Source organism: Lynx rufus, unplaced genomic scaffold (assembly GCF_022079265.1).
Source record: "Lynx rufus isolate CCGP_SWC_20201006 ecotype Redwood Valley unplaced genomic scaffold, mLynRuf1.p SCAF_5, whole genome shotgun sequence".
Classification (NCBI taxonomy): Eukaryota; Metazoa; Chordata; class Mammalia; order Carnivora; family Felidae; genus Lynx; species Lynx rufus.
The window spans coordinates 147,887,549-147,915,465 of NW_025814867.1; the positions used below are offsets into that span (position 1 = coordinate 147,887,549).

General features: G+C 38.9%; 2 protein-coding genes across 7 annotated transcripts in view; both read left to right on the forward strand.

Moving 5' to 3' along the window:
* The window catches only part of SLC5A3 (solute carrier family 5 member 3), a 34,567-nt gene extending 6,880 nt beyond the window's left edge, over window positions 1-27,687 (forward strand). The window contains exons 1-3 of one of the 6 annotated variants that reach the window (XM_047100235.1): window positions 6,521-8,147; window positions 8,339-8,455; window positions 16,101-27,687. In XM_047100235.1, coding sequence (XP_046956191.1) covers window positions 16,438-18,594 — 2,157 coding nt within the window. In that variant the 5' untranslated portion in view covers window positions 6,521-8,147; window positions 8,339-8,455; window positions 16,101-16,437 and the 3' untranslated portion in view covers window positions 18,595-27,687. The other 5 variants (XM_047100234.1, XM_047100237.1, XM_047100233.1 and 2 more) reach the window with 5 other exon arrangements.
* Window positions 1-27,917, forward strand: part of MRPS6 (mitochondrial ribosomal protein S6) — a 66,965-nt gene that overhangs the window by 6,979 nt on the left and 32,069 nt on the right. The window lies entirely within an intron of this gene.

Genomic DNA, 27,917 nt, shown 5'->3' on the forward strand with positions numbered 1-27,917 from the left:
TGAAAACCAAGTTGGATTCTTTGGAAAGACTTGATAAAGGTGAGTTCCTAAAATAATGGCTGTAGAATTAGATATGGCCGTAGTAACTAAAAGTTTGGGAGGAAGAACATTAGTCCCAAAGGATTCTGTGTGCTTTCCACTTTAATGAAACTGAAAATGGAAATTGTAGATGATGCATTAATAGGTGTGGTTTAGATCAAGCAGAAGGAACTTCAATCAGCAAGGCGCTCCTCCTCATCGATCCCATTCTCCAAGTGCTTTGACCCCATATTAAGATTGGCAAATGAATGTACATTTATGTGTAAACTTAAATAAAATGTTTAAGGTACGTATGTATGATATTTTGACTTCCTGCTTTAGCGTTAATCCCCCCCTTTTTTTTTTTAACCTGTTACGTTTGGATATGGTTGGGATATGAAAGCTTCTGCTTCAGTAAGTGTTCTGATTTTTGTTTTCTAAATGATTAGAAGAACATAAGACCCTCAATGAAGATACTGGTTGTATTATGTCGAAATAAACAAAGAACTGGCACGGGGATACTAGAAAGAGCTAGAGACAGATCGACCTGGTTTTGGTTCCTGGCACCTATCTCCTAGGGATCTTAACCTTTCTGGATCTTCATTTCCTCGCTGTAAAATGGGAGTAATCTCTAAGTTGGAGAGTCTGAAGATAAAGTGGTAACAAGACCTTGGAGGTAATAGGTGTTCAGTATGTCACTGAAGTAGCTTTGTGATATCAGGCAAGTTATTGAACTTTTATTATGTAGTTTTTCATTATGGCCGCTTTATTGATAAGAAGACTCCAAAAGGTAAATTTTTTTATATGTAAGTTGTTTTGTCAGAATCTGACAGTTAGTCAGACCTGGAATATGGTAGTTGCTCAGTAAGTATTTGAATTTATAACATGAGTCATACTGCATAATAGCTTGCATACTAATTAAGCAAGGGCAAGCTTTTGATTCTAGGAGATGTAGCATGTGAGTATGAGGGTTCCTACGAACTCCACCAGCTTAGAACAATCTGTCAGACTGATGTCCATCATTTATATTAACAACTGCTGGCTTTTGCCAGGCACTGTGCACTGGGACTCCTCATAAAGAGCTACACTATTTGCATCTGGTCTTTGTGTTATCATTCCCATCCAACTTTATTATAACTAGTGCTTAGTAAGACTTAGTATTTTAGGTGAGAAGTTGGGAAAAGTGACAAATAGGGAAAATCTAAACAGAAGAATTCCTTTGGATACGCTCTTAATTATTAAGGTGACTTGAGGCAAGTGTAGGGGGAAACAGTATTTTGATTTATTCAGTGAGTATTCGATTGCTAATGTGACCAAATTGCTAAAGCCGTAAGGGTGAACTCTTCGGTACGAAAAACAGATGGAGCAGATAGATGATAGCCCAGTTGATTTCTCACATTCCATGCTATTTTCAGTTAGTATTCTATTTTTCATTTCTGATGCAGCATTGTATTATAAAACTAAATATTTCATTTTAATTGGTGATTTTAAGAGATTTGTTCCATTCCTGTTGGTACAGATTTTACTTTTATGAAAGAATTAAAACTATTTTACAGCACATGTTGCTGGAATGTATATATTTATTTTATTAATACGCTTTTATTTATTTTTTTTTAGTAATTGTTTTGTAAGCCAGGAATACTCGTGATCTAACGAGTCCAAGATAAGATCTTCTACAAGAGAATGTGCATTTTTTTTTGATGTTTACTTAACTGTCAATCTTTTAAATCCAACTTCATTTCAGACTTAATTTGTTACTTTGTACCTGATTATTTTATTTTGCTGAAGTTGCATAATGGGATTGGGGATGGTATGAGGTATTGGGCACCATTTGAAGCACACTTGAGAAATGTGTATATGTGAGTCTATAACGGAAGAAACCAGACTGTGACCAAGAGGAATAGCAATGCTGGTAACTTAAGTCCTTTTCATTCTGTTTGGGAGCCGGCAATGTGAATGTAAATGTATTCGTGAGTTAATAAAAGCTACTTAACAAAGTTGCCTGAGGAATAGCCAGGATGTGTGTTGGATTCTTTTAACTATTGTGTTTTAAAACCGGGTAAGTATGAACTGTCGTCCTCGGTTTAGATTATATTTTGTCCTAGTTCGGAGTGTCTCAACTCAAGACTGCAAAGGGTTGGGAGGGCCTGTGGCAAAATGGAAGGGCTGCTGGGTGGAGGAGATTGTGTGTCCTGGTAGGGACGGTGCTTATTAACCAAGTCTGTTGCCTGGGAACGTGGGTCTGGTTTTGCCAGCTTGTCCTTTTCTGCCCTAGTGTTCACAGCCAGAAATCCAGATTTTATAGAAAATTTGATGTTTAAGATGTTGGCAATTAACTCAAAAATATTTAAACACGATGAACCAAATGAAATCTATCTGTTGGTCAGATATGCTACCATCTTAGAATTTATGATTGAGATCATTGGCTTTAGACATTTTTTTAAAGGTGTCCCTGATGGTCTTTAGACTTCTTTTAGAATTTAGGTTTCAGAAATTGCTGCTCACATGTTGATAAACTCACTTTTTAACTGGTCATTGGTTTACGATAGGACTAACAGTTAATTACTATAAATGGCAAACATGTTTAATTCTTTTTTTTTTTTTTTTTTTTTTTTTTAAATTTTATTTTTTTTTTTTTCAACGTTTATTTTATTTTTGGGACAGAGAGAGACAGAGCATGAACGGGGGAGGGGCAGAGAGAGAGGCAGACACAGAATCGGAAACAGGCTCCAGGCTCCGAGCCATCAGCCCAGAGCCTGATGCGGGGCTCGAACTCACGGAGCGCGAGATCGTGACCTGGCTGAAGTCGGACGCTTAACCGACTGCGCCACCCAGGCGCCCCAAACATGTTTAATTCTTAAAAGTAGTATTGGTTTCTAGTTGGGGCTACTGTGTTAGGTATGCCCATTTAGGCTAAAGTGTATGTATAGACTTCAGAGACTTGCACAAGAACTGCAGTATGACTTAATGTAAATTGTCAGAAATTAGTATTTTTAGTACTACACTTTTTTTTTTGTATTTTGTATTTTAAGCATGCATTAGTGCAGTTTGGTTTATACCTATTGTACTAAGCTGTTTGGGGTTTGCAGTACTATTTTGAGCAGACAGCTTGTCGAGAAAATGAAATTTTTTGAAGTTTGCATTAGCTTATATGACCCATGAGCCTTGGAATATAATATTACCCTGAAAAAATGTAGGTGCTCTTCCATTCACAGTTTAGAACAAGGGGATGATACAGTGTTTTTTTATTGTATTAAAAAATTTTTTTTTTATTTTTGAGGGAGCAGAGAGCGCAAGTGAGCAAGCATAAGTGGGTGAGGGGCAGAGAGAGAGACACAGAATCCAAAGCAGGGTCCACGCTCTGAGCTGTCAGCACAGAGCCTGACGTGGGGCTGGAACTCAAGAACCGTGAGGTCACGACCTCAGCCGAAGTCGGATGCTGAACTGACTGAGCTACCCAGGCGCCCCTAGTATTTTTATTTTTTTAATGTGTATTTATTCTTGAGACAGAGACAGAGCATGAACAGGGGAGGGGGCAGAGAGAGAGGGAGACATAGAATCCGAAACAGGCTCCAGGCTTTGAGCTGTCTGCACAGAGCCCAGTGCGGGGCTTGAACCCATGAACTGTGAGATCATGACCTGAGCCGAAGTCGGACACCCAACCAACTGAGCCACCCAGGAGCCCCAGCTAGTATTTTTATTTTTGACCAGGCTTCATGTTTCTGTAGATTGGAAGCCAAGTTATCTTGACTGACATTTTTTGTCTTTGTTACTTCCCCACTCTCACTTCATATACATAATAGCAAATTAAAAATCTCAGGTCCATCTCCGGTTCTTTCTTGCCTTTCTAGTCCTGCTTCTCCCCGCCCCCCCCCCCCCAATTCATTTTTACCATGATTGCAGTGTCCTGGTTAAGGCAATCCCTACCCACTTTGGGGGACATTTCAGGAGTGGTTGGTGTGGGTGAGAGCTTAAAAACAGAATTGCAAGTGAAGAGTGCGGATTTAACAAAACCTTAATCTGAATCTCCTCAACCTGGAGCCCTCAGTGCTTGAAAACTGGCTTCGGTTGCTTCTGCCCCAGAATCCAGAAGTGCTGGTGTTGTCTTCATTTGGACTTCAGTTTTTAAATGTTCTTGTTGACACCCACCCTTACTGTTAAAATGCTGGCGTTTTCGTCAAGAAATCCAAGTGCAGCTATCATATAGCCAGACTGCTGTGGAGTAGTCCAGTGTGGGAACATTCTCAGGGTGGTGATCAAGACCTTAGCTGCACTTGGATTTCAGGTGCTGAGAAGGTCCTTGACTTGGAACCCATGTGTAGCCTTTGCTTTAGTTAGATGGGTACATTATGAATATAAAATACCGTTCAGTTCTGGTTTTGATTCAGTGTTAAGGTGAGTGTTGGTGAATGAAAGGCTAAATTTGAGAGTAGGGTCTATGCCAGGTGTATGTTACATATAGAAAAGATGTACTTTTAAAAAAATCGGTTGAACCTGTTAAGTAAATGCATGATCCAGTGATACGTTGTTTTGATTCTCATTCTTTTGCTGGTATGCTATTTGCCTTCTGTTTTGTTAGCATACTTCACACAGTTGCTTTCTCATACACAGTAATTGCGGTTTTGAAAACCTTAGACACCACATTTCCATTAGGATGAGCTTAAGTCCGTAGTAGCTGTAGTAGCAGTGTCGGTCTCAGGAACCATTCTCGTATGGGCTAAGGGCCAGGAGTGCTTGCCAGGTCAGTTTAAGAAAACCAAGGTGAAGAAAAAGTCCTCCTGATAAAGTTTTTTAAATTAAATATTTTATCTGATTAGGCTGAAATAATTGGAAGCTGTAACTTAAGCATCTTCAAATTTCTGACATTCATGGAAAGCAGTTGTGATCCTATTTTTCCGGATTTTTTAGACCAGTCTCCTTTCCTATCTTTGAAATACAAGGGGAAAATCTAGCTGCATTCGTAGTCTGTAACACCATACCCCGGTTTTATGTTCACTTTTTACATTCAATTCGAGCCATGATTTCTACCAATCCTTCCAAATAGAAGTAAAGTTATCCTGTTTTGTGGTCTTACTTTTTACTTCTTGAAAATCTTATATTCCCCAACCTTTGAAGAAAATTAGAAAGTTTAAAAGTTTTCCAACCAAATGTATCTGCTTGAGGAAACATCCCAGTTTCAGGATCTTCTATTTATGCCTTGGCCTCGTGGGAGAATTAGAATCTGGTCTACAAGAAGGCTTGTGTTTATATTTTCTGGCCCTTGTTACATGGAAAAAGAAAATTTTGGCATGTGTTCCTTCTAGGAATCTTTTTTCCAGGAATATAAGACATCAAGTTGGATGAGCACAGAAAACATGAAGGTGAACCACAGAGTTGACATGGTGGATGTTCTCCTTCTGAACCTTCTGTTTGATACTCCTAGTCCTTAGTGGGTGGTTCAAGCAGGGTGTGTGTGTGTGTGTGTGTGTGTGTGTATTTTCTCCTTCAGTACTTGGCCATCTTAAGGGTGAGGTGGTGTGATCTCCATTTTCCAAGTGAAAAACCTGAAGCAGAAAGGTGCCCAGGGTCACACAGCTCAGTGAGTGGCTGGGCCAGCATCTCACGAGCAGTCTCAACCTAGAAGCAAGCTCTGCTTTTCATCACTGTATCTGTAAAAGGAGTTTACAACATCATGGTGGTACAGTTAAAGTCCCTTTAGATTGAAAGAAGTAGTTCACATCTATTTTGAGTGCCTGCAGAGAGGACTGGCAGTACCATGTTTTGGGGGAATATAGTGGTAAACTGGAAGACAAAGTTCCAGCTTTCTTGGAGCTTACGTTCTAGTAAGGGAGACAAACCAGCAGATGCTAGAGAAAGCATGATGAGAGACAAATGTGGCAAATTGCATTTTTGTTAGAGTGCTCAGGCAAGGCGGAAACTTAAGTGAGGAGTCTTAAGTACACTGCTGCCGGTAACTGGGGGCAGAAGAGATGAACAAGTGCAGATATGTCAGAGTTCTGTGTTAGCTTTGCATTCAGTTCAGCAGGCTTTTGTTTTGTCGGTTGCCTTCAAACCTTTCCTGAAAGAATTGACAGTGCATAACAATTGTTTATTGCTTATTTTTTGTCCACAGGGCCTTTTCATTTAGTAATCTAGACGTTGCTTTAAGGTACATCTTTTTCCCCATTTTATAGAAGTGAAAATTAAGATCCAGAATTGAGCACACATAAAAGGACATAGTGTAGTGAATCTCCATACTGTGCCCATCACCCAGCTTCAGCAACCAATCAACGCTTACCAATCTTGCTTCATCTACACTCTGCCCCTTTGGTTTTGTTTTCGGAAGTATTTTATCTTATTTTAACTTTATCTTAAAATTTTAAATCTTCGGAAGAGTTACAGGACCAGGGATGCTTGGGTGGCTCAGTCAGTTAAGCGTCTTGACTCGATTTTGGCTCAGGTTGATCTCATGGTTTGTGAGATTGAGCCCTGCTTTGGGCTCTGCACTGACAGGGCGGAACGTGCTTGGGATTCTTTCTCTGCTCCCCACTGCCCCCCACCCCCCAATGAATAAACATTTAAAAAAAAAAAAAAAGACCAGTTCAATTAACACTTGCAGGCTTTTCACCTAGATCACTGGTTGTTAGAATTTGCCATATTATATGCTGTTTTGTTTTGTTTTTGTTTTAATCTGCACTGTTGGAGAGATGCAGACATCTTGACGTGGCCCTTTTTTTTTCTTAAGGAATAAGGGCTTTACTTCCTAACTACAACATAACCATTGCACAATTCTGACATTGCTACTGTATTATAAAATGTTCAATACACGTTCAGATTTATTCCATTAATATCTTTTAACTTTTTAATCCAGTATTTAATCGAGAATCAATCAAGGATTTAGTTTAGTCTCCTTGATCTAGAACAATTCTCTGGTCCTTGTCGTTAATGACAGTAGCACTTTGAAGAGTCCAGGCCCACTGGTCTTCAGAATCCCTCAATTTGGATTTGTCTAGTTGGTTTTCTCATGACTAGAGATAGGTTAAACATTGTTGGCATAATTATTAAAGAGGGATGTCAGTGTATTGTATCAAGAGGCATGTCAGTTTGTCTCACTATTGACGTTAAGCATTCAGTTGGTGTAGGTGATAGCCATTAGATTGCCCTAATGTAAATGTATCTTCCTTTTGTAGTCCGTGACCTCTAGGGTGACAAACTTGAGACTGAGTATTCTCTTCAGTCTTCCACTGGGGTTAGCATCTGTTGATGATTCTGAATCATTTGTTGCTGGACTACGTTAAAGCAAAGTACAGATATAAGATTTCACCTGTAAGTGTTTCGTATGCATCCAAAAGTTAAGGGCTTTAAAGAAAAACAAAAGCCAACCACAATGCTTTTATGACATCAAATGAATTCCATAACAGCTCCATGTTCAAATTCTCCGAATTGTCTCAAATGTTTTTCCCCAGTTGGTTTGCTTGAATCTGAGTCCAAACAAGGTCCACAGGCTACATTTACCAGATGGCCTGTTGAGTCTTTTACTCTAACAGATTCCCCACCCTTCTTTTCTGAATTTGATAATTTCCTGGTGTTTTATGTGTTCATCTATTCCAGGTATTTTCGTAAACTGGCAGGTAGAAATTTGATTGTTTCGTTTTGCAAAAGGACATAAGTATTCTGGGTGTGGCATTATATGTCTGCCTTTTAGAGAAGATTGATTCTTGATACTGTCAGCCTCATCCATCCAGTTTAAAGTTCCCCATCAACCTTTCACCTAAGGATTCTAGCATGCATTGTAACCATTGCGTAGGATTTATATAGTTGCTTTTTCATGATTAGAGATAAGGTTAGACTTTGATTCATTAGGGACTATAAAGGGTGACTGTCTAATTGCATTTTTCCTTTTGTATCAGTGAGGTTTTTTTCTGACTTGTGTTTATTCCTGTTATGTGTATCATCCTAGGGAACGTTATAAAAGGATACATTCTTCATCTTCGTTTCGCTGAGGATGTTCTTGGACTTCCTTCATGATACGTCCTCAATTTTCTCATCTGTAGATTGAGGATAATTACCGTGCCTTCCTCTTGGGGTTTTTGTGAAGATTGGATGAGCTGGTACATGTAGTGTAGAAATGGTGCCTGGCACTAGTGTTGGTAAGTGTAGTTAACAAAGTAACTCTCAGTTCTTTGGAAACATTTAAACCGTCAGGTGTAATGAAGAGGCGGAGAAGGGAGAGAGTCTTCATAAGCTGACGTTAGCGAGAGGCTTGGGCTTGTATTGAGTGGGCTAAAGGAAGGTGCTGCTTGCCCACACTGACGTGCCTTTTGCATGGAAATGACTGCAGTACAAGAAGCACTTGGATATCGCTGCGCACTACGAGGTGGATGTTGCTAATACCTGGAGCACGTTCTGAAGTGGAGTGAGCACAGTGAAGTATGTAGACCACTCTTACGGTGGGCAGGTAGGATGAGATCGTGTCTCCGGACACAGATTTTTACTACCTCATGGCCCATTGAGATTTTCCCCCCAATTGAGATTTTTATCTGAGCAAAAGGCTTCTTGCCTAGTTGGATTTGCCTGGTCATTCCACACACCTTCCACACTTTGTGATAGCTGATGTTTTTGTTATGGGAGGAAATGCTATACTCCCTTTTGGCCTTTTAATAATCTGCCATCATTTATTGCCTGAAAAGACCCACCATTGATGATTGTGTAGGATATTGAAAGTATCGGGTATCTCGGTTGGGTACTTGATCATTAATATTTGATTCTTTTACTTAACAAACACTTGGCCTGCCTGCTGTGTGCCAGACTGTTCTAGACATAGATTGCATCACTGAACAGCACAGACAAGAATCTCTACCCTGATGGAGTTTACATTCTGGTAGTGAGGAGACAGCAAACATAAACAAGTTTACAGTATGTTAGAAGGTATCGAGTGCTGTGGAAAGAAATAAAGCAGGATAGGGTGCCTGGCTAGCTTAGTCAGTAGAGCATCAGACTCTTGGTCTGAGGGTCGTGAGTTCAAGCCCCACGGTGGGTATAGAAATTACTTTTAAAAATAAATAAAATAAAACAGGATGAGAGACTGAGATGGCTAGGGCAGTTACTTTTGAGCAAAGATGTGAATGAGAAAAAAGCAAGTTTTGTGAAAATCTGGGAGTGCTGAGTGTACCCTGCAGAGGGAACAGCAAATGTCAGGGCCCATAGGTGTGTTTGGTGCATTGTGAATAAAGGGGTGACTGCTTCCTGTGTTTGTTGATACCGTGCGGCGGGCCAAGGGCCAAAATTTGGAGGTAGGTGAAGAGGTGAGGGCATTTCGTTAACTAGACAAGATTAAATGGTGATTCGGATCAGAGTTCTAGCATTTGAAATTGTAAGTGGATTGATTTTTAGATACATTTTTTGAGGTAGACCCAACAGACCAGTGGACTGATTGTGTGTGGCTTGAGAGAGACCGTGCAGCAGCAGTCAGTCAAGGATGACTGTGTTACTGACATCGTAGGACTTGGGCAGTAGTGAGGATGGGTTCCCATTCCTTGAGATGGGGAGGACTGACAGGAAGACGGGTCTAAGGGATATGAGCCAAGTTATTCACACTCCCAAACAAGGATAGGTGGTCTCCAAACTTCAGTCAGAACTGTGCCCCACAGATTTTACTACGAGAACTCTTTCGTCCGAGAGACGAAAGGTATTGCCAGTTCTTTTAACCTAATGTCTTAAGGATGGAGGATTTAGCAGGTGAAGGAAGCCTGGCTTGGGTAGTAGATTGATAGAAAGTCAGGTGGAGAAGGGACTAGATTTAATTTTTTATTCTCTGGTGAAAGGACTGATTAACAGTGCAGAGAGAATGAAGGCAGAAGCCTTGGCTTTGGATGGTGAGAAGGAGGATAAGCCCTGGTCTTACAGCTGACTCCATCTGCTCTAATTGTTTACTTACCTCAGTTTCTCCTTACATGTATCCATTTACATGTGATCGTACATAAATACTTCAGTTGAATTTTTATCCTGTGTTGTTGTTGTCCATTTTGTAAACATTTGTTGTATGTACATATATACATCTCAGGTATTTTCTCTGCAAGCACAGATTTTTAAACATGGTTGATATGGAATGATCTTTTATTAATTGATACGGTTTATGTTTCTTCCTATGAGTAAAGAAATGTTCTTGTCATTAAAGTTGGTATTGCCTAGTGATGACAAGGGCGGAAACTATTTAGACAAATGAATGTGAGTGCAGATTTGATGTAAATACAAATAATAACTGATAATAAGTGGGGCAAGTTATGCTACTTTTTGGATTCAGGTTTCTCATCTGTGAAACGGTCATTAATAACTACTTGTCCCGTGATTGTTGTGAGGAGCACAGTCATGCACACAGCACTCTGGGTACAGTGTCTATATAAGGTGTTAGGACTTAGGTCAGTTAGTGTCATTTATCACTCACTTGTCTTTGACCGTCACCTCTTACAAGCAAACATAGGCGCTGCTGCTGTCTTATTTCATATTCTCATTTCTCTCAAGAAGATTATTGGAGTTTGTTCCATATACGTGATGTGGTATCACCCACATAAACGTTGAGATTGGTGGTAATTTGAAAGTTGTCCCCGTACCCAAAAGGTTTTCATTCTCTTGAGACTTTTAGAACAACAACGACAACAACAACAGTACAAAACATTGTGAGCCAGACTTCTGTATTGATAGAAGCAAGTTACAATGAGTATATCTTGGGGAATGTGTGTATATGGATAAAATGATAAATCTGGTAGTTTATGATTTTTCTTAGGTGAATAAGATTTTATTTGAAGAAATGGTTTACTTACATGGGAAACCGTCCTCCTAAACCCCTTCCCTCCCCCATACTTCGCTAAAAGTGGAGCTGTTCCCATCGGTAGGGGGTTGCTCGAGTGGGGCTCAGATCCCTGCCCACTCTGCCTCTCCTTCCACCCCTGTGATGATACACTGGGACTAGAAATCCCTAGAATACACTTTAAATGCCATTTGAATTCAGAATTTCATGCATTTCTTATGTACTTTTAAAAATTTGAATAGGTAAGGTTGTAGGTATAATAGAAATGTTTTGTGGAGAGATTTTAAGGGCAAACTCCTTACATGTTTTAGGGACTGTTCTATCATATGATTACATGTAGTGTTATCTTTAGCTCCACTTGTAATTTGAAATTGGCTGGAATTCATATCAGTTGTACTAGGAACACTTCTTTCGCTTTTCAAGTGTCACTGATAAACTGCTACCAATACTCATTTCTACGTTTTTAGAATAAGTGTGGGTTGAAGAAGGTCCTGTATGAGTACTCACATACTCTGTACCATGCACCATTAGTCTACTGTGCTAGTGGAGTTTGCTTTACTGAACCTTGAGTCAAGGCGACAAAAGTGAAAATGAGTTATGAAAAGTCCCTAAGAATTTTGTATAAATTTAGTTTGTGTTTTACTTGAAGTGACGTAAATAGGAACTAATTATTCATGATACGGTTGAGAGCCTCTTTGAAATATTTGTGGGAGAACTGCACATTTAATATATTACTTTACCTAGTTCTTTTCTTTGTAAATAACTTTTGTGAAGAACCTAATATGCCTGTATTATAGTTGACAATTTAAAAGGAGTTGATATCATTTTTAGTCCACACAAGTTGTAGAAGGTAAAGAGACACTTACTGAGTGCCTGTTTGTTGTAGCGTCAATATTCTGTTCTTTCTGTGTTAATTATTCCTTATCAAATCATTAGGAGCTAGTTGGTGATTTGATTTTACAGAGGAGACACTTGAGGCTGATAGAGATTACTTGCCTCCATCCTGCGTTTAGGAAGAAACAGCTTGGGCTCCAGCCCTTCAGTTTGTCTGCTTTCTTGATTACGCCGCTTATATACATGTTAGTTTTCAGAAGTGTCTGTGTTCTATAACCCTGAAATTACTAGCTGTTACAGTGAGCATTTTTCCATGGATCAGAATGTAAGCAAGACCCGACAAGAGTACTATTAGTAGTGCTGGACTGGCCTGTTCAGGTGGTCCTTTGTGTGGTTTTTAAAGTGACTCCAAAGCTAAAATGATTGTTGTTTGGTCACTTTTAGTGTCACTGTATTCTACCCTTTGTTAGTCCCTTTGCTTCATTGAATTTGTTATGATGTGGAGCCCTGATAGCTTTAGGAATTGTTTTTCTTGTTCTCTGTTGGTGACTTTATTTCTAGAGTGACTATATGTCCTGGATTTTATAGATTGTCCCAGAATAATTTCCTAGTTTGGAAGATAAATTACCTGGTCACCCTAGATACTAGGAAAGAGATGTTGGATTTGCTTATTATAATAATTATATTTTTATTCTATTATCTAATGGGAGGTTAATAGCTGATTTGATTTAATTTGGTGTTACCTGTTTTCCCTTTTTAGTTCAAACACAGCAAATATTTAGGTATGCTTCTCTATTTAGATTAATTCTTCGGTTGTAATTTAATTCATCTGAACAGTACCAAAATTGTATTCTAATTTTGTGCAAAACTATCACCAAAACACTTTCTGAGAAAGAAGCTCTTTCCTCTGTGGGGGCTTCTGCTCTGTTTTACACTGACTCCCCTTGTGTTTTGAGATTTGGCTAAATTCATTATACTGCCCATCACCACTAGGGGACCACTTTATACATTCTACAAATAATACTCCTATGATAGAAATACTTGTTTCCTTAAAAATTTACTACCAGGGAACCAACCCATATATTTATCATTCATGTACCTCTTTTATTACTTGTCTCACTCGATGGGATTTACCTGAACCAAGTAGCAGCTTTGTTCTAATAATATAAAAACATAAAAAGCTTCTTTTTGGCTGATGAAAAAATTTCTGCATGTATATTTTTTCTGAAAATAAAGGAATTCTGGTTAGTGTTCATTGTGTTTTTGTCTTAGAAATATTTACTTCAAAGGAAAGAGAAAAATACGAAGAACTTATATTGTATATTCTATTTGGAACCATTTTTAAGGAATGCACAGTTTATTTCCTAACAGAGTAAAGTTCAAGGCTGTGACCATCTGTATTCCTGACTGGACTGTAAAATTTAGCTGCATTGCATTATAGTATTTTATATCGTTCTACAAACTAAGTTGACCTATTTTTGGTTTTGTTTGTTTTTCCTTTTCCAGTCTACCGGGTACTGGTCTCTGGATGTTTTTCGTTTAAATTGGAAAAATCTTAAGCCTGCCCACAGACTGGTATGGTATCCAGTGAGATGGGGACTTGTTGGCAATGGCTTTTGAATGGTCTGAGGAGGCATAGGCAGACAGAGTTGAGCTAGTGTTTGGCCATTCTCTGCTACCTCTCCTGTGGGCAGAACATCTTTTCTGTAGCTTACTTGCTGTTGTAGAGAAGTTAGGGGTTAGACCAGGGTGAACATTTCATTCATCAGGGAGCAGAATGTGGTTCGGATATCTGACTTGCATAGATTGTATTTGACAAGAAGAACAAGGATACTGATATTAGCAGTGCTTACTAGTGATTTAGTGATTGTTCTGTTTCTGAGCACTTGGTTCTCTGAGCAAATAAGCTACTGGTAGGGGCTGCTACAGCATGTATTCTCCCCTCCCCTCCCAGCAAAACCCCTGGATGTTTTGTTTGTCCCTTCTTGGGGGAAACAACATGGTTGGTTGGTCAGCTACCGCCACTGAGAAGAGCAACACCTGAAAGGGCTGTTCTGATTTGTGAGTTAGGCTTTTCTGTGTAAGTTGAAACAGGCGGCTTGGTAGTTGAATGGTGGGGAGAGCTTTGTGGAAGGCAGGATTTCATAGCTACCAGCAACTATTTTCTTTGTAATTAAGGACCTGCCCCTTATACTGAAACCTTAAAGGTGCCCCCCGCCCTTTTAGAGAGAGAGCCTGCGTGAGCATGAGAGAGGGGTGGAGGGAGGTGGCGGGGTGGTGTGTGTGTGGAGAGAATCTTATTGACCTTGGGATCATGACCTGAGCCAAAATCAAGAGTCAGACGCTTAACCGACTGAGCCACCGAGGCGCCCCTAAAGGTGCTCTTTTAAATAGTTAATGCTTATTAGTCATCTGATTATATTTTATAAAAAATTTAGGTCATTCTTCTTACATAATGTCCAAGGGTTCCTTTAGAAAGTTTTGGAGGTCACAGAACTAATGACCAGCTTCAAGATTTGGCAGGTATGAAGTGATACAAATCCCAACTGTTAGTGTATTTTATGCTTTTGTATGTGGGAGTTTTATTCAGTCATTATTGACACTGGCTTTTAGGAGGAAGGATTTTAATCAGTTTTCTAAGTATAATTATTATAGTGCTTCACGCTTAAAAAGGCATAAAGATGGGTTTAAGTAAGACATGTCTGTCTAGGCAGCATTATGAATAAGGCCTAATAACCTAACTTGGTAGAACATTTCTGTTTAGGCATTGTTGCCAGCTCCTTTCCTTGCCAGTGAGAGGTGTGTTTTTAAAAGTTTTTAAAGGGGCGCCTGGGTGGCTCAGTCAGTTAGGTGTCCGAGTTCAGCTCGGGTCATGATCTCACGGTTCATGAGTTCGAGCCCCACGTTGGGCTCTGTGCTGACAGCTCAGAGCCTGGAGCCTGCTTTGGATTCTGTGTCTCCCTCTCTCTCTGCTCCTCCCCCTGCCCATGCGCGCGCATGCACGCTCTCTCTCTCACAAAGATAAACATTAAAAGGAAAAAAAAGTTTTTAATACTGTGGTCTGTTTTGAATAGTTTTGGAAAGAAGTGGCTTTAGTATCATTAATAGGGTTTAAGTTTACTACTGATTTTTAAAGGAAGTTGCCTAGATTCATCAAAAAGCAACCTACTTTGTTGAGTATAGGAAAACATTTCACTTTGCGGTTGCTTTATCACAAAAGGAGAAATCACATTAGAAGTTGATGTGTGGAAGGCATTAGGTTGAATAACAAATTGTTCTTTATATTGATCTTTCAGCTACAGTTATAATTAACTTTGTAGATTTAGAATTTGTCTCTTTTTCCAGGAGAAAAACCATCAGAGTCATGAACTTGATTTTAGGTGGATTTAAATGTCTGTTTTCCAGAGTGATTTTTTTTTTTCTTAATCCAGGACTGAAAAGTTATCTGATTGACTTAATTGAAGATAATATATTATCTAATGGTTGATAAATGTTTGTTTTATTGAGGTTTGGAAGATATAATAATACTTTATTTTTTGGACTTTCAGAAATTTTTTCTTCCCCTCTCTACTCTCCTAGCTTTCTATACCCTTTAACAAGAAAGCATTATTAAAAGGAAAAAAAGTACTCAACAAAATCAAACCTTATGTCTGTGTGCCTTTATCCTCTCAGATTCTCTTGGAAATAATGCCTGATGAAAAAGAAGGCAAGGAAATTACCTTTTTGAACATTTTTTAAAAATCTTCTGATGTCCTCCTTTTAGCTAGCAAAAATAATAAAATTTTAGGGTTTTTAAGTTGTATGTTCCTAATTTTTTTGCGTGGAATGTTTTGTTTTCCTTTAGGGCAGGAGTCCTCTCACAGTTTCTACATTGCTGTATAACTACCACAGATAGACATTTGTGGGGATTTAGGAAAATTTTATTATAAATTTGCATAGACTAAGTGATACTTAATTTGGGGGTAGATGATAACATCCAGTAAACTCTACCTGCCTGTTCCATCCTGGACCGTAACTGGCTATAAGAAGTGCATTGTTCAGGATTTATAGCATTTGAAGATTTATTCTGGTGCCCTTATGAATAATTAGTGTTTTTCTCCCTTGCTCCTTTAAGGTGCTTTAATTAAGATCTTGGTGTCTCTTCCAGTCTGAGACGATCACAATAAGACAAGAAAAGGCAATGTCATGGTAGGCAGTTCTTAGTTGCTAGAGAAGTTAGGCCACTTAGTTATCAGGTTGATGAATTTTTGTTCTTAGTTCAAAATGATAAATATTCTCATGACTTTTAAGTATCAGATGTGCTAGTATAGTTCTTTCCTCTGGAACTGAAGTATATTTTAAAAGTTTTTCTTTTTATAAAGAATGTCTTGTTGCGCCGTTTTGCTAGACTGAAAGTTTCCTCATCACTTGGTGAGACCCTCCTCTAATTCAATCTTTGTCTTTTGTCTTTGCTGCCTTGCAGGGTTGGTACAGTAGGCTTCACTAACTTAGCTGCAACTCAGAATTTCTCCTCCAGCACCTGAGTAAATGCTGATGGTCTTGTGGAGAGTGGATTAAGAGTACGAGCTAAGTTCTCAATCCCAATTAAGAAGCGGAGGAAAATTTAAACTGTCTCCTTCAAAGTTTATCACAACCACCACCATCAAGACAGCAAACCAAAGGACAAAGACTTTGACCTGCTGTATTGCTCTGTGTAGTCCAGTTCACGTATGGTTTACAGACTTGGCTGGGGTTACTAATGAGTAAATAAAAAGTTGGACACTTCCTGTCGTTGGACACTTATTCACAAAGTTACCAAAATGAGGGCTGTACTGGAGACAGCAGACATTGCCATAGTGGCCCTGTATTTTATCCTGGTCATGTGCATTGGTTTTTTTGCCATGTGGAAATCTAATAGAAGCACCGTGAGTGGATACTTCCTGGCGGGGCGCTCTATGACCTGGGTAGCAATTGGTGCCTCTCTGTTTGTGAGCAATATTGGGAGTGAGCACTTCATTGGGCTGGCAGGATCTGGAGCTGCAAGTGGATTTGCAGTGGGCGCATGGGAATTCAATGCCTTACTGCTTTTGCAACTTCTGGGATGGGTTTTCATCCCGATTTACATCCGGTCAGGGGTATACACCATGCCTGAATACTTGTCCAAGCGATTTGGTGGCCATAGGATTCAGGTCTATTTCGCAGCCTTGTCTCTGATTCTTTATATCTTCACCAAGCTCTCAGTGGATCTGTATTCGGGTGCCCTCTTTATCCAGGAGTCTTTGGGTTGGAACCTCTATGTGTCTGTCATCCTGCTCATTGGCATGACTGCTTTGCTGACTGTCACCGGAGGCCTTGTTGCAGTGATCTACACAGACACTCTACAGGCTCTGCTTATGATCGTTGGGGCACTCACACTTATGATTATTAGCATGATGGAGATTGGCGGGTTTGAGGAAGTTAAGAGAAGGTACATGTTGGCCTCGCCCAATGTTACTTCCATCTTGTTGACATACAACCTTTCCAACACAAATTCTTGTAATGTCCACCCTAAGAAAGATGCGCTGAAAATGTTACGGAATCCGACAGATGAAGATGTTCCTTGGCCTGGATTCGTTCTTGGGCAGACCCCAGCTTCAGTATGGTACTGGTGTGCTGACCAAGTCATCGTGCAGAGAGTCTTAGCAGCTAAAAACATTGCTCATGCCAAAGGCTCTACTCTTATGGCTGGCTTTTTGAAGCTTCTGCCAATGTTTATCATAGTTGTCCCAGGAATGATTTCCAGGATACTGTTTGCTGATGATATAGCTTGCATCAACCCAGAGCACTGCATGCAAGTATGTGGAAGCAGAGCTGGGTGCTCTAATATTGCTTACCCACGCCTGGTGATGAAGCTGGTTCCTGTGGGCCTCCGGGGCTTAATGATGGCAGTGATGATTGCGGCTTTGATGAGCGACTTGGACTCTATCTTTAACAGTGCCAGTACCATATTCACCCTCGATGTGTATAAACTCATCCGCAGGAGCGCAAGCTCCCGAGAACTAATGATTGTGGGGAGGATATTTGTGGCTTTTATGGTGGTGATCAGCATTGCATGGGTGCCAATCATCGTGGAGATGCAAGGAGGCCAGATGTACCTTTACATTCAGGAGGTAGCAGATTACCTGACACCCCCAGTTGCGGCCCTATTCCTTCTGGCAATTTTCTGGAAGCGCTGCAATGAACAAGGGGCTTTCTATGGTGGAATGGCTGGCTTTGTTCTTGGAGCAGTCCGTTTGACACTGGCCTTTGCGTACCGTGCCCCAGAATGTGACCAACCTGATAACAGGCCAGGCTTCATCAAAGACATCCATTACATGTATGTGGCCACAGCATTGTTTTGGGTCACAGGACTTATTACTGTCATTGTTAGCCTTCTCACACCGCCTCCCACAAAGGAACAGATTCGTACCACCACCTTTTGGTCTAAGAAGAGCTTGGTGGTGAAGGAGAGCTGCTCCCCGAAAGATGAACCATACAAAATGCAAGAGAAGAGCATTCTGAGATGCAATGAGAATAGTGAGGCCATCAACCACATCATTCCCAATGGGAAATCTGAAGATAGCATCAAGGGCCTTCAGCCTGAAGATGTTAATCTTTTGGTGACCTGCAGAGAAGAAGGCAATCCAGTGGCTTCATTAGGTCATTCAGAGGCAGAAACACCAGTAGATGCTTATTCCAATGGGCAAGCAGCTCTCATGGGTGAGAAAGAGAGAAAGAAAGAAACAGAGGATGGAGGCCGGTACTGGAAGTTCATAGATTGGTTCTGTGGCTTTAAAAGTAAGAGCCTCAGCAAGAGGAGTCTCAGAGACCTGATGGAGGAGGAGGCTGTTTGTTTACAAATGTTGGAAGAGCCTCCACAAGTTAAACTAATACTAAATATTGGACTTTTTGCTGTGTGTTCACTTGGAATTTTCATGTTTGTTTATTTTTCCTTATGAACTTTTAAGGATATGATGAGACACTAACTTAAGAAAATACTGGTCTTTGGAAAGAAAAAAAAGAAAACATGTAACTGTTGCATCTCTCAGGCATTGTTTACGCTGTAGGTTTTAGCCAAATTTTACTTAGCAGAAAATCATCTATTTGCAAGACTTTATTTTCCCAGAGATGGATGAAAGCAAATTTTCAACCTAAATGAAGTAAAACTTGTTTAACAGACTGAATTGTGCAAATGTGGTTTAAAATTTTCCATACCAAAGTAAGGAGAGACCAATTATTCTCATAGAACATGTAGAGCAGAATATATGCTATCACAAATAAGGTATACTGTCTGCACTGCCAAATCTTGGTAGGCCTTCTTAACCTGAAGTAGAAGACTTGCTCATTTCAAAGTTTTTTCTGTCTTTGTAATCCCTACTACCATTTAAAACTGAATTTGTAGACATTGTATAATCAGTTGTGTACTGAAAACCTAACTCATGTTCTTGTGGGGTACTTGTGTCAGGACAAGTTAGTTCATTTGCCAGGCTCATTTTGCTAGCATGAGCCTATGGATTCTGAATGCCAAAAGAAAGGAAGAAGAATGTTTTCCTGTAGCTGTTCTTGTACCACCAATATATGGAATGTTGAGCAAAAGTTGTTCCAGTTCCTTTTTTTTTCTTTTTTTCCTGCTTTGACTGAAGTTTAAGTGAACCATACTCAAATGACCATCAAGTCTATCTTGATACATTTATGTCATGACTGTATTGTCAGATGATTAGGGGAGAAAATGAAGTAAATATTGCTGATGATCCCCAGATTTATTGACCAAGTTCAGGTTGTTTATACAGTTTGGGAATTAGCAGTCCTCAAGCAGTGTTTGGTCAGCTTTATGCTAAACAGGTGACTACTCGTACTCCACTAATTCTCTAGCTTTGTTCTTTGTTCTTGTCATTTGGTAACATTTTTTATTAGCCACATATCTTTCCAAGTGGATTCAGTCAGAAGATATGTCCAGAAATTTGAAAAAAAAAAAAAAATTGTCACTGCCTTTGTGCTGGGTTGCCCCATGATATATTGAAGTTGAGCTTTTGGAGGGAAAATTTAATTCTGAGATCATACTGTGTCCTTGAGAAGTTCCCCCCCGCCCCCCGATTTACTTTTTTTCAAAAGACTTGCCATCTGTACACAGCCTCTACATTTTTGTTTAAAAAGTTATATTGACCTAGAGCATGAGGAGGTTTCAATGCAAACTGGGCATCAGTAACAGAAAAGTCAGAGTGCATGCTTTGCCATTGGTAGATTGTCAGTATTGTCTTTCTGTGGAACAGCATGTTAAAGAGGTGTCAAGAATAAGAACTTCTGGGCTTAATAGTATGTCTTGTGGAGGATATTGTAGGACTTGTGTAAATTATAGGACCCTCGATCTTCACATGGCATGGCACTCCGTTGTAACCTTCATGGATGGGAATCTTTTTCACAGTCTGATTCCCCTTCGTGAGGGCAGGGTACAAAAGATATTGGAGGAAAGCTCTATAGATCATGTAGTTATGTGTCTGTGTGCTCAACATGGTCCTTTTTCCTTTGTGACATATGAAGGAAACTAATTGTGTATCTACTTTCTTTGACTTTCCTGTAATCTCTGATACTTTTTAAATTGCATGATTTTATTAAGCTTGTATTCTTTAGGGAAAAGTATTACTTTTTTAGATACTTTTGTAGATTTTGAATCAAAACTCAGTCCTAATAACTTTCAATTTTTTGTATTCTGTAAACTAGTTTCATTATGATGGACTTGATTAGTCCAAAGTTGATTTTAGAAATTATCAGGTAGCATAATGTCTTCCCATCTCCAGGAGGCTTTCTGATGGACTGAGTCTGTAGATGAAAAAGTAATTTATGTATGAGTAGCATGATTTCTGAGAGCTTAGAGTGCCTTGTAGAATTTTTTTTCCCAATTTCATTCTTAAGATTTAGAAGTTGGGGGCCAAATAAATAGGGACCATCCTTTTCTTGTATGGAGGAGGCTGTGGCTGTGACATATCTAAGGTTACAAAAAGTCTGTTGGGGAGAACAGAGAACCATGTATCCAAAGCTGGACTCATGGTTAGTCCTTTTCTCAAAGGAACTATTTTCCTTTGAGACAACCTTTTTGGTATTTGGGAAAATAATAGGACCTTAGATTTTTCAAATTGGCTTTTAAGTCATAGGGATTAAAATTTTCTTTGAACACATTGCTGTGTAACTCTCCACAAAGAGGATTGACACATTGGCTGGGCAGCCTTCTTAACCCTTCTTTTTACGGCATAAATTAATAGGTGGTGTTTATGTAGGTTTTTTCCTCTTTGTTTAATGTTGAGTCCTAATAGTTTGGAGTATTAGGATCCCCCTATTTTCTCTTTGCTGCTGTCTTAGTACGATACGTGAAATACATCATCTTGTGTCTATTTGTGTGTATATAGCAGTAGGTCAAGTTTAGAGTACTAATGTCTGTAAATAAGGAATGACTATTAGCATATCCATTAGGATGTTTATTCTTGTCAGTATAAACATCACTGTGTTGAGACTGAAGTCCCTGAAGCTTGCCCTTCGTATTGCTTTCCAGTAATAGATAATGTGCTTGAATAAGTATGTGGATTGCCGATTGCAACTTCATTCAGGGGACCATTGTTCAGTCTAGATTTCATTAGAATGATTGCTCATGGAATGATACATGGTCTGTTTTAAGCTAGCAAAATGTTCATACTTTACACTAAATGGGTCCTAAATGATGACATTTGCTCTGTAGACATATGTATATATTTTTATATTGGCTCAAGCTAAGGTTCAGAATTGAGTAAGAGTGATATTGACTAGAATAGTTACCTAAGAGTCCAAATGAAAAGTGAGAACACTGGTCTTCAAAAAGTAGAGACAAATATTGTCTTATCTGTTCTTAATGGTATCCCCAGTTCTTAGATTTTTGTCTTTCCACACAATCTCAGTCTTAAGATCTGATGAGAAGAGCTTATTATTCGGGCATGCAGAATAATTATTGGCTCCAAAAATAACTATATCCTTTTGCCCCGAGATAGTATGTGGCTTTAGAAATAGCTGAGCCGAGCTTTTTCTGCAGCCATTCTTTTCCTGGTGAGGTTATCACTCATATCTTTAGGTTAGAGAAGCATCAAGCAATAGTGGTGGTACTGTGTCCTTTAGCCTAAATTCAGCAGATCTGCTCTCCCAAGGCTTCCGTTTCCCTTGGCTCAAAGGATCCATTGTCTTTTTGTACAAAGAGGCTGGCCAGGGTCATAGTTCTTAGCATGTCAAGTAATTAGCAGAGACCTATCATATGTGAAACTTCACATTTTAAGAATTGATTGGGAGGTTGTCACTCAGTTCTCTAACCTGAGGCTAATTGGGAGTGGGGGACTGAAGTCTTGTCCAGGGCGCTTAGAGTCTATAAGTGTCTCCGTTTCTCAGTCCGCTGTTTTCTTCCCTATACTTACAGGGTGAGTGGATCTTCTCCTCTGTCTTCGAATATCATTTAGTGTAGCCTGTGGGCTATTCTCATTCTTTACCGTCCTGAAGACTGGCCATATTATTAGACCCGTCAATGTTCCCACTTGGCAGTATTTGGCTTACTTACTTTGCTTATACTTTTTACTCTGCTGTGTCATTTTCATCTGAGGTATGATGGCTGGAAAGGACCATGTGGGTATGGAGTAGTTACACCTTACCATTCCCCAGGTTTAGATTGAGAGATGTATGTAGACCATTCCTGTTACATTATGTGACCACGGAGACATGCCAGGACAATTGTTCTAAGAAGCCAGAAAAACTATAAATGAGATGCTGAGAAGAAATACCTGGGTGATAAAAACACAAACTTAACAAATTAGGTAACAGACAAACATTAGGTTAAAATGTGCAGACGTAGAATTCTATTCAGTGAATTCCAGAACTTGAAGCATCTTGGCTATCAGCTTATTTAAGCCTTTCCTCATATAGATTCGTATATCAACGAATAAGATCCAGCCTGTTAAAAACCCTGGTTTGATGTTAAATATTGTGAAGTAGGAGTTTTTAAGCCTATTTGAGGTTAAATGACTGATATTTGATAGTGACGCTTTAGTAGAAAAAAATGCTTTTAGGCTTGTATTCATAAGATTTCTCATTAGCAAAATGTTACATTGCATAAGTCATTCTGATGTTAGCTTGAACAGACTTTACAAATAGGGTATACTCCTATTTGTGTGTATACTCACCTACCATTCAGAGAGACTGGTCTTTCCCTTTGTCTTCCCTCACATGCTTTAATTTTTCACCTATTCTTTTAACATTTCTCAGATTCCTGTTTTGATCTTTTATCAGCTTACTTCACTTTCAGGTTTATTGCTGTGATGTGCAAAAGTGCTGCTTTGCCCCAGTTTTGAATACTTGGATCCAAATAATGATTCATTAAGTATAGTCGTGTTTAAATATACAAAATTTCTATAAGCTTAAACTGTTAATTCTCCAGAATGATCTTCTCAGGCTAATGTTCACTAATAAATGCCCTAATAATCCATCAGTATTTTATTCTGAAAACTCTTTTCTTCAAAAATTAGGGAGACAACAATAGTTAAACTTCATACCGATCCCTTTGAAATGGTGGTATCACAATGCAGAGAGGAATGGAGTTTGTTTTGATGCCAAAAAGCCTTGTTCTTTCAGTACTTTAAAGGTGAAAAGTTGGAACTAGTCAGTTGGCATATAGAGAAACCCTTTTGTACTAGTAAGGTGTGAAGCTGGATTATATAAGAAGTAATCTTTTGATTACTACATTCGGTTAGCTTATTAACTCAGGGCGGCAAACCCCTTTTCCTCCATTAAGGTCACTTCTCTTCATTTGGTATCCTTTTTATCAGACTCTCCCCTCTGTTGGAAGACTTGGTATTCAGCTACTCTGACTCCTAGAATTGGATTTAGCTAAGGTTCAAACTATATAATAGGCTTTGCCAGTGCTGAGTCCCACACCATCATTCACATAGTCATATAAATGTTTTTATTTAAACTTCTCTCTCCAATGCCGGGAATAAGGCTTTCAACTACTGATTCACCTTTAAAGGAATGTTATGAGAATGGATATAATTTATGTTTCTGTTTCCATCTCAAATCCTTTAGAAAAGATAGGACTTTGGCTTAAGCACTCTTGTTTCTCTGGTAACTAACAGCCTTAACCATTGATATATTGCCTTTTATTCAGAAATAGACGAGAAAGATTTGATGTATTTGTATCGTTACTCATTTCATGTACTTTACTTTTAAGGGGAGGACCATAATTGGAAGCTGTTGGTTTAAACCAAATAACCTTACTTTATGTAATAATTTTTCAGTGTGGTTTGGTTACCTGGATTCATACTATGTGTGAAGAGAGGGATGCTAGAACAAATAGGCAAATGAAGAGCAAGTCAAGACAAAAAGCACAGCGGTCTCAGATTTTTCTTAGTGTAGGAGCAATGGCTTTACTCGCAGAAAAGCACTAGATCATAATTGTTGCCCATGATCCTAAAGCCCCTCCAATCCTTTCCTACCCCTACCCCCAGTTAAAAATAGTTTACAGTCCGTGAACTCTATCGATAGGGGAAATACATATTTCAGTGATTTCCGTAACAGCACAAGTTGACAGTAGATAACCACAACCTTATTGGAGACTTCTATTTATCTTGGTAAATTCACCTTGTACCCCAGTGCTGCTGGAGGAAGGAGTGTTTACTTTGTTTATCGCCTTTGGACAAACTAGTCTGGATAATTTTTCAGTATTTAATTGTAGCCTAGACTTCTGTAAGTGGAATTTTCCTTAATAACTCGCTTTTTGGTAATAATAGTTGGAAACTGAAATTAAGCTTATTGCTATTATTGAAATCCCAAATTGGCAAAGGCCAGTATATAGGGTATTTCATAATATAATCAGCTTCTGAAATTTCTGTTTTGATTAGTGCCTTCTGGTTGCCAATATTGACCCTGCTAGTTTACACATTTCCCTTTCTTGATAGAATATATTTATTTGTTACAATTCCTCTTTTTAAATTTTGTTATAACTAGTCAAGGAAATACAAAAAATGCATTTATATTTACATACTTTATATGCAGCGTTTGTTTAGGTTCAAGGAAACCAAGTAGCTCTAATTCCTGTTGCAGTTTAAATGTTATTTATTCATCTATATTTGTTTTGTATCCTTCATTAAAACTATAAAGTTACTTATTCTGTGAGTATATTTTAACTATTGTGTTTCCAGTGTAGGTTTAATAGGCATATCTGAGAACATACATGTGGCAACAGTTTCACATTCCATGTTAGATAAAGAGCTTAAAGTAGAGGTCCGTAGAAAGCACAAATCCTGTTCACGCAGGTGTGTATCTCCACACGTAGAAAGCACAAGACTCACAGTGTTTCTCAGTGTCCCGCAAGTGCCAGTCATAAAGCCCACCAGGCGTCTGTCTTGGGAGTTATGGAGGACCACCGTTTTGAAAGCCCTAGACAGTGAGGTCATCTAAATTGTGGTCCTAAATGAGAAGGGATTCAAATGTAATAATCTGGATAAGTTTGTACTGTTGTGGTAGAGGGAGAGAAGACCAATGTCAAGAATGTTGCAATTATTCTTGGGGTTACAAGTGAAAATGGGGTTTATGGGTTCTTTCCTATAATCTGGAACTAACTGGGACAGACTTTTAAGCTTTTGGTGGGTGGGACAGTTTGATAAACTTCTGCTTTAAGTTGTAGACCCATTTGAGTTGGTTTTTTATCTTAAGTCTTGAGGAAGTTTTACCTGCCATCAGTAGGTTCCTGAAAACATGGAGAAATTTCACATTTTGACAGGGCAAATACTTGTCTTTCATCTTTGTGTAGGTTTGTAAGAGGTAAACTTATCTTTATTTTTTCGTGTGCTTTACTGCACTTCGTTTTAATAGAGCGGAATTTGGTCCAAGTATTCTGAGCATCAAACTAAGTCTGAGACAGCTCTGCCAAACGAGCTACTTTGCTTTTCACAGTGGTTGTAAGAGTCTAAAGGATTCTTTTACCTGTACCATTCCCCCCGCTTCATGACCAGATGAGGTGAAATCTGTGGGTGCAGCAGAAGAAAATGTGTTTTTCTTGCACTCGGTTTTGCTCTTGTTTTCTTTACCTGCATAGTCCCAGTCTATCAAGAATGCATAAATAATCCCTGTCTTGAATTTTGCCCGTATGTCAAAAGCTGTAACTCTCAGAATGGGAGACAAGTGACTACCTTTGTTCCCACTCTCCTCTATTTTGTGTATTTATCTTCTTAGGGAAAGACTTGGTCAACTCGGATAATACATGGAATGAAGATTAAAGCTGGTGTAGACTGGTATCACATGTTTTAGAGGGGTTAACCAGAGCGCCTGAAGGGAGAGATTCATTCCCCCTCCAGCAAAAAGCAGTCAGGTGTGTTCCCTCAGTATTAGAATGTAAAACCTCAGGCTTGGGGTGGGGGTGTGTGTGGTGAGGGCAGAGGGGTGCCAGAAATACAGGAAAAAAAAAAGGCTTGAGGAGTATCTTTGGCTTAGCGATGTGTGATAAGGCAAAACAGTTATAATCTGTTAATCCTATATAGTATGCGTCTGTACCTTTAAATGTTTTTAAATTTAAAATCATTTGCAAGAACTTCATGCTTTTGAAGATTCCTTTGGCAGAATTTCTTTCATTTAAAATTCCATGGAAAGTTGCTTTAATTATTCGTCTAGGTGAAAGTAGTCCTAGCAGTGTAAATATGTATAATTAGAATTTTCTAATTTCACTTTGAGATCTCTAACTTTTGAGTGGCAAAAACAGATCAACAAGTCTTTTGCTCATGGACTTTTCTGTGGCGTTGTTAAAATGCAAAAGCTTTATTTTTGTTAATAATGACATGTCACGTTAGTGTCAGATGATGATACGGCATCTGTTCCCTGCCTTTCCCCACCGGTACTGCTTTGGTTTATAGATTGCCAGCAGAGTTGAGAAATGGAGCAGGGATCTACCCATTCTTTGCTTGGACATCCCATTTTCTGTTGCCCAGACCTGTGTTGGCAATCATGTATGAACTATGTTATGCTTCTCAGTACTTATTATTTTTTTTTGATAAGGTGGATATCAAAAATAGTTGCTGTGCAAAAGTTAGTAGTCTTCTTCAAGAAGAAAACCAATTCCTTTTCTAATATCCTGTGAAATTGCTTCATTCATTTCTTTATTTTTAAGCCAAATGTCAGCAGAGTACTGCTGCTTTTATCTAGTACTTTTGATATGTAAGTATTGCATTTTAAAAAGATGTCTACATTGAAAGCTGTTTTTCCCAGTGTCCTCCCTATTATACTCTGTTCATATTTTCTGTAAGAGACCAGTCTGTGCACTGGGGGTGTGTATTGTGTAAATGTACCATTTCGTCAGTTATGCATTGTAGACCAAATGTGATTATAAATGAAGCTGTTGAGTCATTGGTGAGTTTTTTGAATTGTAAACTGATTTCCAGTGACCGTTTGTTGTCCACAGGTTTTTTTGTTTGTTTTGTTTTGTTTTGTCTTCAGGTTTGATCGGGGTCCATCTTCACATTGTACAATGTTTTAGTTGCAAGCAGAAAGTAGAATTTGGTATAAACCAGGTTATTTCTGTATTGAAAGGAATACCATTGAAATTGTAGATTTAGGATTGTTAACCATACATGACAAGTCTAACTTGACTATTATTCTAACCTACTGTATACAATCTGATTTTTAAAATTGTAGACCTGTATGATCTTGGTTTAATGTGTTTTTAAAAGTGTTATTGTTGAAAAAATGGAAAAACAATGAAGCAAATCTGCTAAAGAGCTGTCAGTTTTCATTACTGACTCTGTAAAATACACTGTTCTTTGTGTACTGTGTGTTATTTTGCCAGCTGCTGCATTAGCCTTCAAAAGTATTTGGAAACTTCAGATGAACTACATTTCTTGAAAAGTATATTCCTTTCTGTGGTATCTTGTCCTGTAACTGAAGTATAGTAATTATTTTATGGAAATGTTATTAGCACTTCTGTACCAACTTTGAATAAAATGAAAAATTTACATTTCTGTGACTGAGTATTTTCAGTATGAACACATCTGCCCTCAAAACTTGACGAGGTTCTGTGTCTAGAGTTGAAGAGGTTGTACCTCAGTGCCTTTTCTCTTGGCTCACCACAGGTTTTCCCTGCCAGTTAATGCTGTTCTTTACCAGTGTAAACCAGGGCGTACAGGTGTTGATTCAGAATCGAGTGACATGGCAATCACCGAGTAAATAAAAATTCTCTTAGTTTATCACTTCTATTTCGAAATGACTTCAGATCACAGGAAAGTTGTGAGAACAG